We start from the raw sequence: 17,775 nt of genomic DNA, 5'->3' as shown, positions 1-17,775 counted from the left end.
GGCACAGAAAGACACAGACAGACAGATAGACTTAAAGGAGTCATATACATGTTCACCAAGCTAATGTAGATCTATGTGTTTCATAAAAATAAAAATATATTATAGTTTATAGTTTGTCAATGAGAATATGTCACAGGCACTGGAGTGATGTTTTTTTGTTTGTTTTTTTTAAAGAAGAAGCATTTTTCATGTCTTTGGAATGATCTGTTTTTGTGGCCATTGTTTTGGAAAGTTGCTGGACCTTGCCACTTCCTCTCTTCTTTCACGCATCAGGTATTTTCACACTTCTCCTCGTGCTCTCTTGCGTGAGTCTCACAGAGCAAACAGGAATCCAGACATGGACTCCTGTTACATATGTCAAAGAGGCTTATAACTTACTTGGAACTGGCAAAATTGAAGTTGCACTACAAAATTTATGTCTACTACGGTGTGTAAAATCCCTGTAAATTAAATTTGTAGAAGTCAAAGGGCCCTATCTTGACTCTCTATAACACAGCTCCATAACACAAGTGCATTTGGGACGTATGCAGTTCCACTTTACTATTTAGACAGAGTGTAATCTCAGTGTAAAATAAGTGGGTGTGCCATCTAGTGCTCAAGAGATGAAACTTCAGCCACTGACTCAACAATAAATACATTTATTTTATTCTTTCACCAAAACATCAGATCTGGGCTTGCATCTTAGATGTACCTTCTGGCAAACTGTAGCTGTAGTTTTGAGATCTGCACAATAAATGTTCTCAAGATTACATTATATTTGGTTTTGTTTTTTTGTTGTCATATTGTATTTTTTTTTTTATCAATTTACCTTTGCTAAGGGACCAATTCAGAAACACTTAAATTATCATTTTTACACTTAAGTTTATATTGCGATATATATTGTCACCATGAAGGGATTCAATTTATACCGCAATATGAATTTTAGGTCATATCGCCCAGCCGTATTTTATAGCGTATTTTATTTATGTATCAGAAGCATAGACTGTATATATACTGGACAAAGCCTGCGTGAGGTCACCCATAGGTTTTCTGTAGAGGCCCAGAACAGCCAATATGAAGCTCATGTCACCATGTTGGCAGCAGCGAGTGTTCTGATTCTGACTATGCTACGATGAACTCATTAATGCATAAAGGTGGGCAGCATGGGTGGCTCAGTGTATGACAATTGCCCAAACACACCCTTCTCTTCGAGTTGGAACCAGCTAAGCTAACAGGATACCCTTGGTTTGGGTGTTTATTAAATCATATTTTTGACCGTTCTCCTAATGGTTTGCATTAGTGTGGACATTAAAAGTTAGGAGCCATTTAATTTCTCAGTAATCTCAGGGCAGGTGATGAACACATTTAAGCAGGGGTGTAAGCAGCTCTCAGTTGAATGGAGTCAGAGCTCCATCTACTGGACAAACGGTGCAAGGACATTTTACAATGCAGACACAAACATTATTTCAGTAACTGTTCTGTTTATGAGAAATTATCGGCGTTCTATCAGCAGAATTTCGGCCGATAGTGAGTACTTTGAAAAGGGCTTATATCGGCCGATATATCGGTCGGGCTCTAATTTTAACATGGACTTGCATGGGAACCTGCTTGCTTTTGGAGCCAGCCTCAAGTGGCCAGTCAAGGAACTGCAGCTTTTTCTTCTTCTGGGTAGCCTTCGTTTGAGCCCACTGAAGATTACTGCATGGGCAAAACTGGGTGTCTGCCTTCACTGCTACATAAGAAACATTCTACAGACACAGTAGTGTGTTACAAATGCTGCCTGTCATGGTCATGGCTCTGCACTATATATATTATTGTTTTCATAAGACCAAAAAGTTAGAGAACAGGAAGTGAAGCCCATTCCTGTGTTGGTCGATGGCCCGGAAATCATTCAGTCCTGTCCTGGTTTTGGCTCACTGTGATTTCAAATGCAGTGATAAATTCATATTAGTTCATCAAACAAACCTCAGGAAGAATATGTTTAGAACTTGTGCATGATGAAGTTTTGTCCAATAGCATATACTCAAACTATACTAGCTTGCTACATACTGTAGTCAGTAAAAAGCAGTATGACACAATCTACAGGGTGTCCAAATACTTTGTATGTGTTTAGTAGTAGACGAACAGTTCCTGGATGAGCGACAACTGCCATAGAGTGCATACAGATTACACTAGTCTATCCCAGGATGCAGCTGGAACCTAGTAACTGAAGCAGAAAAACATCCTGGGAAAATTGGAAGAAGATAGCGGACATACATAAAAATGGTAGCAGCATCCAAGGGGCTGTGGCATTGTACAAATATTCATCAAAAGCCGTTTAGCTGAGTTCAACACAGTAATAATAACAAGGTGTACCTAATATTGTGGCAACTGAGTCTGTATCCCTTTTTGAAGACACGGCAGCTCACTTAACTAAGCTTCAGGTGTTACATATTTGAGAATGATATTTGTACATTTTTTTACACTTATTTGTAAACGTGTGTTGTGTCTATGTATTGACAGAGTGTTGGAGTGCCAAGGTCTTCCAATAGTCAATGGTCAGTGTGACCCCTACGCTGCTGTGTCCCTGCTTGGACCATCCAGGTCAGAGCATGCAAACATCCAGCTTGAACTGACTACAGTAAGTCAAAATAAATATGCAATAATATCTGTGTCCCACCTCTGCTTCTGTAGATCTGAAGCCAAGAAGACCAAGGTGAAGAGGAAAAATAACAATCCCCAATTTGACGAGGTTTTCTATTTCGAGGTAAAAAATAAATAAATAAATAAAGCATAAAGACATTAATTTAGAGTCAGTGAAAGGCCAGAGGTGTGCATCCCACTCTGTTCCGTCTGCATACCACAAGATGGGGGGGGGGGGTGTAACAGTCTAAAAAAATATGTGGTGGCCTGTGATGGACTGGCACACTCATCCAGCCATACGCGTAAGGTACAAGTGTAGCCATGAGTGCCCATAAATTGAACTTTTCCTTTTATGATGGATAAAAGATTTTGCTAAGTAGAACTGAGTGACTTTGTTACATGCTGTTCCAGTTAAGCCTCACTCTCAAGCAGCACTGGTCCAACATTTTGTTCCTTCTTCTGGTCTCCCAGCAGCAGCCTTGGAAGACAGCGGGACAAGAGTATGATTGATTCAGACAAACTGCCGAACAATCTGGCCATTGATTTCTGTGACAAGAGTGCCTCATTTATTCTCCTCCACCACATGTGTCTGCCTACCCATGTTTTGTCCCGCACCCCCCCCCCCCCCCCCCATATCACACAGACAGACGTCCATGTTAGACTCTCATCAGATCAGTTTTCATCGCTTGAGTAATTTTTTTCATTAATCCAACAAAGTAAGTCAGCAGAGGGAGAGATGTTGAATTTTATCATCATGTGCCACATTTCCACATATTCACTTTAATTCAGTTTATTTATATTGCGCCAAATCAAAACAAAGCCACCCCAAGGCGCGTCACGTGGGTAAGATCTAATCTTACCAACCCCCCTGAGCAAGCACATAGGCGACGGTGGTAAGGAAAAACTCCTGCTTGCTATTTTTTTTTTTTTTTCTGAGGAAGAAAACTCAAACAGACCAGACTCAGAGGGTGACTCACTACTTAGGCCAGCAGTTACAGCTATCAAATGAACAAGGTGCAGACAAAAAAATGAATCAGCATGCAAAACTAAGTCAAGAATAGATCTCATTCTAAAATGTCCCAATTTTAGGTTATTATTTCATTTTGTAGGTCAGCATCCTTTTGGCAGGTTGTCATGAGCAAGTGGGTAGGTGAACCTTCATCCAGGGTTCCAGCAGGTGAAGCCAACCTCTGCATCCCAGTTGCGGCAACATCTCCTCAGACAGAGAGAAAGAGAGCGGGTTCATTCCGAACTAACAGCAACTAAAGCACTAGTTCCCAGCAGTAAACCAAGATAAAAGCACAGAGGGTACTAATGTGGTCCCCAGCAGCTGGCCCTTTGCTTCACTAACAGACCCAGAATGTAAATACAGTGAGTTTGAAGCCTGCTTCATTGTTAATAACACAGTTTAAAAGTAGAGGAAAAATGGTTCACTGTAGCACAAGTATGCTAACCGTGAAGAGCCCCACCACAGCAGAGAGAGCACCTACAAACACTTCATCCCAGCAGTTTGGAATTAGTTTCTATAATAATAAGCCGCTAACGACTGCCTCATCATGTATAGCGATAAAAAGTACCCATACTCAGCCAGAATTTCAATTTTCAATTTATTTTATTTTATATATCCTGTTAGACCTCAGTGCTGCTTTTGATACTGTTGACCATAAAATTTTATTACAGAGATTAGAGCATGCCATAGGTATTAAAGGCACTGCGCTGCGGTGGTTTGAATCATATTTATCTAATAGATTACAATTTGTTCATGTAAATGGGGAATCTTCTTCACAGACTAAGGTTAATTATGGAGTTCCACAAGGTTCTGTGCTAGGACCAATTTTATTCACTTTATACATGCTTCCCTTAGGCAGTATTATTAGACAGCATTGCTTAAATTTTCATTGTTACGCAGATGATACCCAGCTTTATCTATCCATGAAGCCAGAGGACACACACCAATTAGCTAAACTGCAGGATTGTCTTACAGATATAAAGACATGGATGACCTCTAATTTCCTGCTTTTAAACTCAGATAAAACTGAAGTTATTGTACTTGGCCCCACAAATCTTAGAAACATGGTGTCTAACCAGATCCTTACTCTGGACGGCATTACCCTGACCTCTAGTAATACTGTGAGAAATCTTGGAGTCATTTTTGATCAGGATATGTCCTTCAATGCGCATATTAAACAAATATGTAGGACTGCTTTTTTGCATTTGTGCAATATCTCTAAAATTAGAAAGGTCTTGTCTCACAGTGATGCTGAAAAACTAATTCATGCATTTATTTCCTCTAGGCTGGACTATTGTAATTCAATATTATCAGGTTGTCCTAAAAGTTCCCTGAAAAGCCTTCAGTTAATTCAAAATGCTGAAGCTAGAGTACTGACGGGGACTAGAAGGAGAGAGCATATTTCACCCATATTGGCCTCTCTTCATTGGCTTCCTGTTAATTCTAGAATAGAATTTAAAATTCTTCTTCTTACTTATAAGGTTTTGAATAATCAGGTCCCATCTTATCTTAGGGACCTCATAGTACCATATCACCCCAATGAATGAATGAAAACTGTTTATTTCGACCATTTGATACAACAACAATTACAAGATAGATCAGTGAAGACAACAACAAAAAAGTTCCTACTGTGTACCCAACATGTCCAAAAAGGGGTAGGGTGAAGCATCAGCTTATTTTTCCCTACCCCTTCTTCCCCACAACCAGTGATACCCTTTGCCACATATACACATAGATTCCTACACACCTAAACCAATATATATATATATATATATATATATATATATATATATATATATACACCTACACATACCTACTTACATACAAAATACTATATATTTACAAGCCGAAGCAAAAAACAAAAACACCCTAACCCTCATTACCCTTCCTCCTCCCTATACCTAGAAAAAAAACATATTTTTGTACCGCTGTTTGAACTGGTTCATGCTTGGACATTGCTTGAGCCCCACTCCCAATCTGTTCCACATCCTTACCCCACAGACGGAAATACAGAAACCTTTTAATGTTGTTCGTGCCCACTGATGCTTTAAATTAAATTTCCCCCTCAGATTGCAATCCCCTAATCTGTTAAAAAACATATTTTTAATATTTGCTGGAAGTAAATTGTTTATTGCTTTATACACGATTTGTACTGTTTGAAAATGAACCAAGTCTGTGAATTTTAAGAATTTGGATTGCAAAAATAGTGAATTTGTATGATCTCTATAGCCAGTATTATGAATAATTCTTATAGCTCTTTTCTGCATTACTGATAGTGATTGTGTTGTACCTTTATAAGTATTACCCCATACCTCTGCACAGTACTGTAAATATGGTAATAGAGCGCTTCGCTCTCAGACTGCAGGCTTACTTGTAGTTCCTAGGGTTTTTAGGAGTAGAATGGGAGGCAGAGCCTTCAGCTTTCAGGCTCCTCTCCTATGGAACCAGCTCCCAATTGGGATCAGGGAGACAGACACCCTCTCTACTTTTAAGATTAGGCTTAAAACTTTCCTTTTTGCTAAAGCTTATAGTTAGGGCTGGATCAGGTGACCCTGAACCATCCCTTAGTTATGCTGCTATAGACTTAGACTGCTGGGGCGTTCCAATGATGCACTGAGTGTTTCTTTCTCTTTTTGCTCTGTATGCACCACTCTGCATTTAATCATTAGTGATTGATCTCTGCTCCCCTCCACTGCATGTCTTTTTCCTGGTTCTCTCCCTCAGCCCCAACCAGTCCCAGCAGAAGACTGCCCCTCCCTGAGCCTGGTTCTGCTGGAGGTTTCTTCCTGTTAAAAGGGAGTTTTTCCTTGCCACTGTCCCCAAGTGCTTGCTCACAGGGGGTCGTTTTGACCGTTGGGGTTTTTCCGTAATTATTATATGGCTTTGCCTTACAATATAAAGCGCCTTGGGGCAACTGTTTGTTGTGATTTGGCGCTATATAAATAAAATTGATTTGATTTGATTTGATATAGTGCCAAATCACAACAGAGTTGCCTGAAGGCCCTTCACACAAGTAAGGTCTAACCTTACTAACCCCCAGAGCAGCAGTGGTAAGGAAAAACTCCTTCTGAGGAAGAAACCTCAAGCAGACCAGACTCAAAGGGGTGACCCTCTGCTTGGGCCATAAGCCAGAACCAAGCGTTTCTCCAATCTGCCACTACAGATGAGTTTTATTTTATTGGATTTTATTTTTTTGGTTACTATTGTGATGACATTTGTGTGACAAATCAGCCATAAGGCGCTGCAGTGACATCACAGCATCTTTCTGAAAAGTTCAGGGATTTTCATCTTAAAAGAACGCTGAGCAGCTGCAGGGGCAAAAAAATAAAAATGTTATTTGGATATGGGACCATAATGTTCCCCAAGCCAGACAAGTGTTGTTAGCAGTGGAATCAGAATTTCAGAAATATGGCCAAAAGTTAAACACCAAAAAAGACAAAAGACATGGTCTTCAACACAAGAAAGGAAGGCCGCTACTGGGGGTCGCACAGTGCTGGAAGTTGGGTCCCATATCAGAAACACAGCTGAAGGTGTGCATGGAAAGTGCTCAGAGTGTGCTAGATAGTATGAATAGGGTATGGAAATTGGACCTCAAACAGCACTTTTTGTTGCTGCAGCTGTGCCGATGTTGTACCATGCCCAAACACAGAGTCTGTCTGTTCAGCAAGAACAGTCTCCCGACATGGCGTACACCCTGATGCTCTGCAGCAAAGGCGTCAAACTGATTCCAGAAAGGGCCAAGAGGGTGCTGATTTTCTTTGTAACCACCAACTCCACCAGGTGATTTCATTGAACTCACCCCATCTATCACACTGTTCTCCATCATTGTGTCAAGGCAAGTCAAGTCTAGGATTGAGGACCTCAGTGACTGGAGGAGGGCAAGAGGTCATCCATATTTGACCTGGCTGTGGAAGATAGAGGGTTACTTTCAAGAGGTGGGGATGAATGAATGAATGAATGAAAACTGTTTATTTCGAACATTTGATACAACAACAATTACAAGATAGATCAGTAAAGACAACAACAAAAAAATTCCTACTGTGTACCCAACATGTCCGAAAAGGGGTAGGGTGAAGCATCAGCTTATTTATCCCTACCCCTTCTTCCCCACAACCAGTAATACCCTTTGCCACATATACACATAGATTCCTACACACCTAAACCAATATCAATATATATATATATATATACATATATATACACATACACATATATATATACACTCAACAAAAATATAAACGCAGCACTTTTGGTTTTGCTCCCATTTTGTATGAGATGAACTCAAAGATCTAAAACTTTTTCCACATATACAATATTACCATTTCTCTCAAATATTGTTCACAAACCAGTCTGAATCTGTGATAGTGAGCACTTCTCCTTTGTTGAGATAATCCATCCCACCTCACAGGTGTGCCATATCAAGATGCTGATTAGACACCATGATTAGTGCACAGGTGTGCCTTAGACTGCCCACAATAAAAGGCCACTCTGAAAGGTGCAGTTTTATCACACAGCACAATGCCACAGATGTCGCAAGATTTGAGGGAGCGTGCAATTGGCATGCTGACAGCAGGAATGTCAACCAGAACTGTTGCTCGTGTATTGAATGTTCATTTCTCTACCATAAGCCGTCTCCAAAGGCGTTTCAGAGAATTTGGCAGTACATCCAACCAGCCTCACAACCGCAGACCACGTGTAACTACACCAGCCCAGGACCTCCACATCCAGCATGTTCACCTCCAAGATCATCTGAGACCATCCACTCGGACAGCTACTGGAACAATCGGTTTGCATAACCAAAGAATTTCTGCACAAACTGTCAGAAACTGTCTCAGGGAAGCTCATCTGCATGCTCGTCGTCCTCATCGGGGTCTCGACCTGACTCCAGTTCGTCGTTGTAACCGATTTGAGTGGGCAAATGCTCACATTTGCTGCCGTTTGGCACGTTGGAGAGGTGTTCTCTTCACGGATGATGCGAAGGAGATGTGTTGCACTGCATGAGGCAAATGGTGGTCACACCAGATACTGACTGGTATCCCCCCCAATAAAACAAAACTGCACCTTTCAGAGTGGCCTTTTATTGTGGGCAGTCTAAGGCACACCTGTGCACTAATCATGGTGTCTAATCAGCATCTGATATGGCACACCTGTGAGGTGGGATGGATTATCTCAGCAAAGGAGAAGTGCTCCATATCACAGATTTAGACTGGTTTGTGCACAGTATTTGAGGGAAATGGTGATATTGTGTATGTGGAAAAAGTTTTAGATCGTTGAGTTAATCTCATACAAAATGGGAGCAAAACCAAAAGTGTTGCGTTTATATTTTTGTTGAGTATACATACACACATCAACATACATACACATATACATACACATATACACATATACATATATACACATATATATACACATATATACACAAACATAAATATACACCTACACATACCTACTTACATACAAAATACTATATATTTACAAGCCGAAGCAAAAAACAAAAACACCCTAACCCTCATTACCCTTCCTCCTCCCTATACCTAGAAAAAAAACATATTTTTGTACCGCTGTTTGAACTGGTTCATGCTTGGACATTGCTTGAGCCCCACTCCCAATCTGTTCCACATCCTCACCCCACAGACAGAAATACAGAATCCTTTTAATGTTGTTCGTGCCCACTGATGCTTTAAATTAAATTTCCCCCTCAGACTGTAATCCCCTGATCTGTTAAAAAACATATTTTTAATATTTGCTGGAAGTAAATTGTTTATTGCTTTATACACAATTTGTACTGTTTGAAAATGAACAAGTCTGTGAATTTTAAGAATTTGGATTGTAAAAATAGTGGATTTGTATGATCTCTATAGCCAGTATTATGAATAATTCTTATAGCTCTTTTCTGCATTACTGATAGTGATTGTGTTGTACCTTTATAAGTATTACCCCATACCTCTGCACAGTACTGTAAATATGGTAAAACCAGTGAGCAGTAAAGAATGCAGAGTGAGTTGTGGTCCAGAATATGTTTCGCTTTGTTTAGAACTGAAATGCTTCTTGACAGTTTACTTTGTATATGTTTTATATGAGTCTTCCAGTTTATCTTATCATCTATTATCACCCCCAGAAACTTATTTTCATGTACCCTTTCAATATCTACCCCCTCGACTTGTAACTGAACGTGTATGTCTGTATTACAATAGCCAAATAACATGTATTTTGTTTTACTTAAGTTTAATGATAATTTGTTTCTGTCAAACCATATTTTCAATTTTCCCATTTCTATGAATGGGATGAATCAGTTGTCTGCCTGGGTGGTTGCCATCCAGGACCCAGGGTGGTTCCATGGCGTGGCGGATGTGGCAACATGTGTAATCACAGACTTGACTTGCCTAGATGTAATGTTGGAGAGGAGTGTTGAACATTTAGCCCTGACATCACGTTGCAGTGTTCAATAAGAGAACAGGCTTCTCAGCACGACATAAAGGGTATCAACTCCCCCCAACCCCCCAGCCGAGATATGACTGTATCTGGAAACCTCTGTAGCGGCACTTCACACCATGAAGGATGTTTTGACTGCTGTGAAACAATGCCAGTTTTTGCCATGTTTGTACTCTCTCACCCCATTCCTAGGTGACGAGGCCACTAAGCTACACAAAGCGACAGTTCGATGTTGAAGAAGAGGACGTTGACAAATTGGCATTGAGGTGGGCCACTTGCTGTTTCATAAGCCTCCTTTCTAATTGTTTTCTGCAGCAGCTCTCACACGTGACCTGTGCTGTGTCGATGATGTTCAGGGTGGACCTGTGGAACGCCAGCAACCTGAAGTTTGGTGATGAATTTCTGGGAGGTGTTCGGGTTCCTCTGAGGGTCTTAGGCCAGGCAGGCGTCCACGACGCATGGTAAGAGGAGCATAACTCCATTCGTCCTCGTGCCTCTTGGTGTCGGCTCAGTATGTTCTCTTGTGTTTCAGACATTTTTAGATGTGCTTCACTTTTTTCATGACATTGTTGTCATTGTCACCAGCAACAGAACTCATTTCAGTTGATTTAATGTGGGCAGTTGTTATAAGCACATATGTTTTACAATAACGTATTGTGAAGCTTCATTTACAAAATTTCACGAGGGGAACTGCAGTAAATATAACAAATTACTCAATCAACAAGCGGCGATAACAGCACTTTGAGATACAAGCAAGTGTGGAATCAAATATCTACTCAGGATTTTTTTTATTTTTTTTTATTATTTGTTGACTTTTCAGTGTGCCCCATTATGCCCAAATCATGTAGTTTTTGATACCTCATCTGATCTAAGTCCCTCAGTATAGAGTGTCAGCTGATAATGAAACAGATATAAAAAACATTAAAGATGTAAATCCTTTTTTAAAAAACATATAATACTGTTGTGCGAGACATAAATATTCATAAACATCTCATTACAACTCTTTAAATATGTTTACTGATTAAATGCCAAGTCAAATTAGATAAACTGCTCAGACAGGACAGTAAAAAATAAAGAGTCGTTTTCTAACAGTATCGGAAGGTATTTCCATAAATTAGCCATTTTTCTACAGTCATGTCATCAGCGCTTGAACAGTAGCTTTTTGGAAGGTGGTGGTGGTGGGGGGGTATTTTTGCCTCTGTACACCACCACAGTGGAGCTGACATGAAACATTCCAGATGTGCTTGTAGTGTAGAGATTTAGCTTTAATTCAAAGGCTTTAAGAAAACAATTAACTGGCACACTAACATCCGCTAACTCAAAGCTGTTGCCCCCTTGACCCAGTTTCAGATAAATGGTTGAAGATGGGTGAGTGAGTGATGTACATAGGTATTCACAGCCTTTGAGCTCAGGTGCATCCTGTTTCCACTGATCATCCTTGAGATGTTTCTACAGCTTACTTAGAGTCCACCTGGGGTAAATTCAGTTGAATGGACATAATTTGGAAAGACACACACACCTGTCTGCATATAAGGTCCCACAGTTGACAGTGCAGGTCAGAACACAAACCAAAAGCATGAAGTCAAAGGAATTATCTGTAGACCTCCGAGAGAGGATTGTCTTGCGGCACAAATCTGGGGAAGGGTACAGAAAGATTTCTGCTGCTTTGAAGTTCCCAATGAGCACAGTGGCCTCCATCATCCGTAAATGGAAGAAGTACAAATCCACCAGGACTCTTCCTAGAGCTGACCACCCATCTAAACTGAGCGACCTGGAGAGAAGGGCCTTATTCAGGGAGGTGTCCAAGAACCTGATGATCACTCTGTCAGATCTCCAGTTTTCCTCTGTGGAGAGAGGAGAACCTTCCAGAAGGACAACCATCTCTGCAGCAATCCACCAATCAGGCCTGTATGGTAGAGTGGCCAGACAGAAGCCACTCCTTAGTAAAAGGCTCATGGCAGCTCACCTGGAGTTTGCCAAAAGGCACCTGAAGGACTCTCAGTCCATGAGAAACAAAATTCTCTGTTTTGATGAGACAAAGATTGTACTCTTTGGTGTGAATGCCAGACATCATGTTTGGAGGAAACCAGGCACCATCCCTACAGTGAAGCATGGTGGTGACAGCATCACACTGTGGCAATGTTTTTGAGTGGCAGGAACTGGGAGACTAGTCAGGATTGAGGGAAAGATGAATGCAGCAATGTACAGAGACATCCTGGATTAAAACCTGCTCCAGAGCGCTCTTGGCCTCAGACTGGGGTGATGGTTCATCTTTCAGCAGGACAGTGACCCTAAGCACACAGCCAAGATATCAAAGGAGTGACGTCAGGACAACTCTGTGAATGTGCTTGAGTGGCCCAGCCAGAGTCTCGACCTGAGTCTAATTGAACATCTCTGGAGAGATCTGAAAATGACTGTGCACCGACGCTCCCCATCCAAACTGATGGAGCTTGAGAGGTGCTGCAAAGAGGAATGGACAAAACTGCCCAAAGATAGGTGCACCAAGCTTGTGGCATCATATTCAAGAAGACTTGAGGTTGTAATTGCTGCCAAAGGTGCATCAACAAAGCGTTAAGCAAAGGGTGTGAAGACTTATGTACATGAAAATTCAGTAAGGTATATTTTATATATTATATTCCATTTCTAAGGTGGAACTATGCTAGTATACTAAGGTATATCTAAATATCTAAAAAGGAAGAGTAAAATGGAAGAGTAGAAACATGTGATTTGTTAGTTTTTTTTTTTTTGTTTTTAATAAATTTGCAAAAATAAAAAAATAAAAACTTTTTTTCAGATTGTCATTATGGGGTGTTATGAGCAAAATTTTGATGGAAAAAAATGAATTTACTCCATTTTGGTGACATAACAAAATGTAGAAAAAGTGAATCATTGTGAATACTTTCTGAATGCACTGTATATCAAATTGGACTCAAGTTTTTCTTGTCATGTTTCTAACGCTGTGCGTCGGCAATCCGTCTCCATCTGATGATTTTTTTTTTCTGTCCAGACACCATCAAATAACATCCAATATGTTACCCAGTGCACATTTGTTTGTCCATCTTGCTTATTTTAGGAATTTAATTGTCCTTTTTTAAGAAATAGCACAGGCTGGAGTGCACACATATGAAACACTGAGGTCATGACTATGGATGCACCGATGCCGATACCAGTATCAGGTATCGGCCTGATCTCATATGTATTTACTTGTACGTGTAAGCATAAAACTGCTCTGACACTAGACACCCGATGCCCCTTTACAGCAGCGTGATGTCAACCTCTCAGTGCAGCCCGTGAGCAGGCGGAGGTCGCGGTTCGACGGAACTGCCCACTTTGCCGACAAAGTGTTTGATGCTGCGAGGTTTTCATCTGTTTTCTGCAGCACAGCTCAGAGTTGAGAACAATTGTTGTCTCTGAAAGCGCAGTGATGGCAGCACACCTGCACTGAGCTTTACAGACATTTTTACGCTTTTTTTTTTCTCTTTTCTTTTCCACTCTGTGTTCTTGCTAAAAACAGCTCATCCACACGCATTAACAAATGCTAACGCTTTTTTTTTTTTACCCAAAGGCGCCTAAAGTCTCTTTCTGAGGATGACATGAAGTAAAAAAAAAATGCTGAAAAAGGTAAAAAAAAATTTCCCTACCGGTCAATCTGGTTGTGCTCTTTCCATAAATACGGTGTCAATTCTTCATGCTCAGATGGCCATCCAGGGCCGAATCCAGAGACCCAGAGGTTGCAGCTAAAATAAATTCCAAAAACAGCTACATATTGTACGTGTATATACACATTATATTCTACAAGAGCTGACTCCCTTTTTTGTTTTTGTTGTATTTCTTTGCTACATGAATAATAAAAATTGACCTTCAAATAAAGAGAATAAATACTGTCTGATTTATCATTGCAGTCCATTTCAGAGTAATGATGCACTTATGTTTTGTGAAAATACTGTTATGTGTCGACGCGGGTTGAGGAGCGGACCTGCGTCTGACGGAACCCAGCGCTAAAATAACCAGAAAGCGGTTCCAATAACAAAACAATTTATTTTTTCCACCCTCTGGTGCATAACAAAGTGTATGAACAAAAGATGCATCAGTCTGGTGGAGTGAAGGCTGGCACGCTCTCCAGCGCCTAAAAGGATCGAAGCCCGGCGCTTCTGGACTCACTTTACCGCCAAACACCCCCCAGGTGGACACGACAAACCGACTCTCTGCGAAGGATAGACAAGGTGAGGTAAGTCAGCAGCTACAACCAATATCCTTCAAAAGGCACACACTATCAGCAACACATTCAGGTCTGTATTTAAGCTTTATGTAAATGAGCAGCTTCTCACAACAGGTGGAGGATTACCACTCCGCACGCCACGGCAGTGAGAAGCGAGCTGCACAATTCTCATCACAATTCAAATCTACTGCGTAACAAAATACCAAGTTACTATCAACAATTAGTCAAACAATTAATCACCTCAGATGTGTGCTGACAGCATGTGTCCCTCACCCTTCTTCCTTCACAGGCACAATGTGTCAAACCCAGGCGCGGTCCTCAGTGTCTCACAAACGAACATCACAAGGTCGAGTTCCCAGCAATTCTGCTTGAATCACACATGGCTTAAATGCAGAACGCCATCTCATTATCTGCTTCAGCTGAAAGTATTTAAGGTTGCACTTGAGCACCATCCACAGGTGCTGCACATAATGCTGATGAGGGTGAAGGACTCTTCAGCCAGCACCTTCTCCACAGACAAATCAGTTTTCATACCACCTGGAGAGCAAAGAAAAGAAAAGAACACCAAAATGTCCAGCCACACCCCCCCAACACACAACAGTACCCCCCCTTTAACGGGAAGCCTCCTGGCGACCGAACAGACCAGGTCCGAGAACAGCACCTCCCTCCGGGGTCCTCGTCAGGAAGCAAACAGCACAACGCTCCCAAGGTCCACCACAGACAGCAGGACAGGGCACCGCAGCTGGAAGGCCGGCTGGCATCAACAAAAACCCCAAAACAGTCCCTAGTACAATCCAACATACAAGAAAAAACATAAAACCCACCCAAAACCTCCCCAGGGGACCGTCCCATCCAACCCCGGGAAGAAAAGAAAAACTCCCAAATGCAAAAACCCAACACAGCCCCACAAACACAATACAAACATAAATGCATAAAGAAAAATAACAACAACCCCCCCCAGAACGGCTTGCAGAGCCAACACCCCCCAGAAGGCCTTTACCGCCGGTTCCAGGAGGAATAGCCAGGACCGGAATCCCACAAAGGTCCCCAGGTACACGTGGAGCAAACGGCGCCCCCCAGAGGACCGTACCATCAAACCCCAGGAGGCACCCTCCCCACAACCCCGGAACCCCAGACCCCCGGCCACACTTGGCTAGTCGGCCCCACAAACCAATTCCCCCCCCAGAGGACCGTCCCATCAACCCTGGAGGTGGAACCCGGAAGGAAACAAAACAAAATCAAAGTCCAACCCCTGGAGGACTACCCTAAACAACCCCGGGGGCAAATAAAACAACTGTTAAACCCTGTTACCTTCCCCGGCACCCCGAAAGACCCCAGGTCCCTCCCAGAGCCCCTCGGCGGCTCAATTTTGGCGAACGGCACAAAACATCAAGCCGGGGAAGGGAACAGGAAAAAACTAACCCAGCCCCACCCCTAGGCGCAGCGGAAAACCGGAAATACGTCCGGTGCCCCAACTCGACCATACCCCAGCCTCTCGAAGGGGTGGAACTACCGAAATGGCGAACGGCAACAGATCGGCCCACCCCTCCGACTGAGGTATGTTCCCGCTGCACCACACCCCGGCAACACCAATGACGAACGGTACAAAGGCCCACCGAGGCTGGAGTGGAACCGGGCCCTAACCAAACCAAGAAAAACGCCCCTAACAACCCCCCCCTAGGTGCAGAGGTCTTCTGAGAACGCTCAGCGTGACCAACCTGCACCACCCCACAACCCACAAGACGAACGGTCTTGGGGCAAGTGAGGTTGGGGTTAGGGAAGTAGGGAAATAAAAACAACAAAACAAAACGACCCCAGACCCAAACAGAAAATACCTAAATACACATAAAAAAAACAACGATCAAGTGAGTCCAGATGGGCCTCTAACCACCTATCATTCACTCCACCAGACACGCCTCTGACTCCCCAAACAAATTATAACCCTTATTCAAAGAAACAAAACATTAGCCCATACAAGTTTTTTTTTTTTTTGTGTGTGTGTGTGTATTATTTCGCCTGTCCCAGAACACCTGGAGATACGTCACCATTATTTTTCTTGACGCTTATATGTCAGGGCAATACAGCGGTCTCAGCTCGTCCGAGCTGCATGGGCTCGTCTGCAAGAGGAGCCAGAGGTCCCGTCGGAGGAGCCTCAGTGGGGCGAAGAAGAGGCGGCCCAGATCTGTGTCGGGGAAAGCCCCGAGACAAAAAACCTGTTCTGATGGCCGCCCTCTTTCGCGTCCACGCTCCTTCATCCGATGATCTAGACGAATCACCAACGATATTAGCTCATCTAAATCGTTTGGCTCATCACGGACTGCCAGCTCGTCTTTTAATGACTCATTTAACCCATCTACAAACACTCCTCGTAAAAGCTGCGGCATTCCAACCTGACTGAGCAGAAAAAATCCAGAAGTCCACGGAATACTCCGCCGCACTCCGCCTCCCCGGTATCGCTGGTGCCGCAGCTGGAGCAGCAGGAAGCGGAACGGCTTGCGCTGCAAGCTCCGTAACACGGGCGTCTGTTTGTTTAATTTGGTTTGCGAGATGCTGTAATTGCTCCCATATTTTCTCCAAGTGTTCTTGTACTCTTTCGGCGAAAGGAACCACCTTTGCCGCTGGGTCCATTATGGAATGGCCGGGAACTACTGTTATGTGTCGACGCGGGTTGAGGAGCGGACCTGCGTCTGACGGAACCCAGCGCTAAAATAACCAGAAAGCGGTTCCAATAACAAAACAATTTATTTTTTCCACCCTCTGGTGCATAACAAAGTGTATGAACAAAAGATGCGTCAGTCTGGTGGAGTGAAGGCTGGCACGCTCTCCAGCGCCTAAAAGGATCGAAGCCCGGCGCTTCTGGACTCACTTTACCGCCAAACACCCCCCAGGTGGACACGACAAACCGACTCTCTGCGAAGGATAGAAAAGGTGAGGTAAGTCAGCAGCTACAACCAATATCCTTCAAAAGGCACACACTATCAGCAACACATTCAGGTCTGTATTTAAGCTTTATGTAAATGAGCAACTTCTCACAACAGGTGGAGGATTACCACTCCGCACGCCACGGCAGTGAGAAGCGAGCTGCACAATTCTCATCACAATTCAAATCTACTGCGTAACAAAATGCCAAGTTACTATCAACAATTAGTCAAACAATTAATCACCTCAGATGTGTGCTGACAGCATGTGTCCCTCACCCTTCTTCCTTCACAGGCACGATGTGTCAAACCCAGGCGCGGTCCTCAGCGTCTCACAAACGAACATCACAAGGTCGAGTTCCCGGCAATTCTGCTTGAATCACACATGGCTTAAATGCGGAACGCCATCTCATTATCTGCTTCAGCTGAAAGTATTTAAGGTTGCACTTGACCACCATCCACAGGTGCTGCACATAACGCTGATGAGGGTGAAGGACTCTTCAGCCAGCACCTTCTCCACAGACAGATCAGTTTTCATACCACCTGGAGAGCAAAGAAAAGAAAAGAACACCAAAATGTCCAGCCACACCCCCCCA

At 42.7% G+C, this 17,775-nt stretch overlaps 1 protein-coding gene across 1 annotated transcript in view; it reads left to right on the top strand.

The window, feature by feature from the left end:
* LOC117529793 (ras GTPase-activating protein 3) overlaps window positions 1-17,775 on the top strand; it is a 149,750-nt gene that overhangs the window by 91,147 nt on the left and 40,828 nt on the right. The window contains exons 6-9 of the mRNA XM_034192659.1: window positions 2,482-2,562; window positions 2,653-2,725; window positions 10,235-10,308; window positions 10,399-10,503. Coding sequence (XP_034048550.1) covers window positions 2,482-2,562; window positions 2,653-2,725; window positions 10,235-10,308; window positions 10,399-10,503 — 333 coding nt within the window. The remainder of the gene's footprint in view (window positions 1-2,481; window positions 2,563-2,652; window positions 2,726-10,234; window positions 10,309-10,398; window positions 10,504-17,775) is intronic.

The sequence above is a fragment of the Thalassophryne amazonica genome, chromosome 2, assembly GCF_902500255.1.
Source record: "Thalassophryne amazonica chromosome 2, fThaAma1.1, whole genome shotgun sequence".
Lineage (NCBI taxonomy): Eukaryota > Metazoa > Chordata > Actinopteri > Batrachoidiformes > Batrachoididae > Thalassophryne > Thalassophryne amazonica.
Note: the sequence above shows the minus strand (reverse complement) of the source record. Positions and strands in the feature narration are given on the sequence as shown.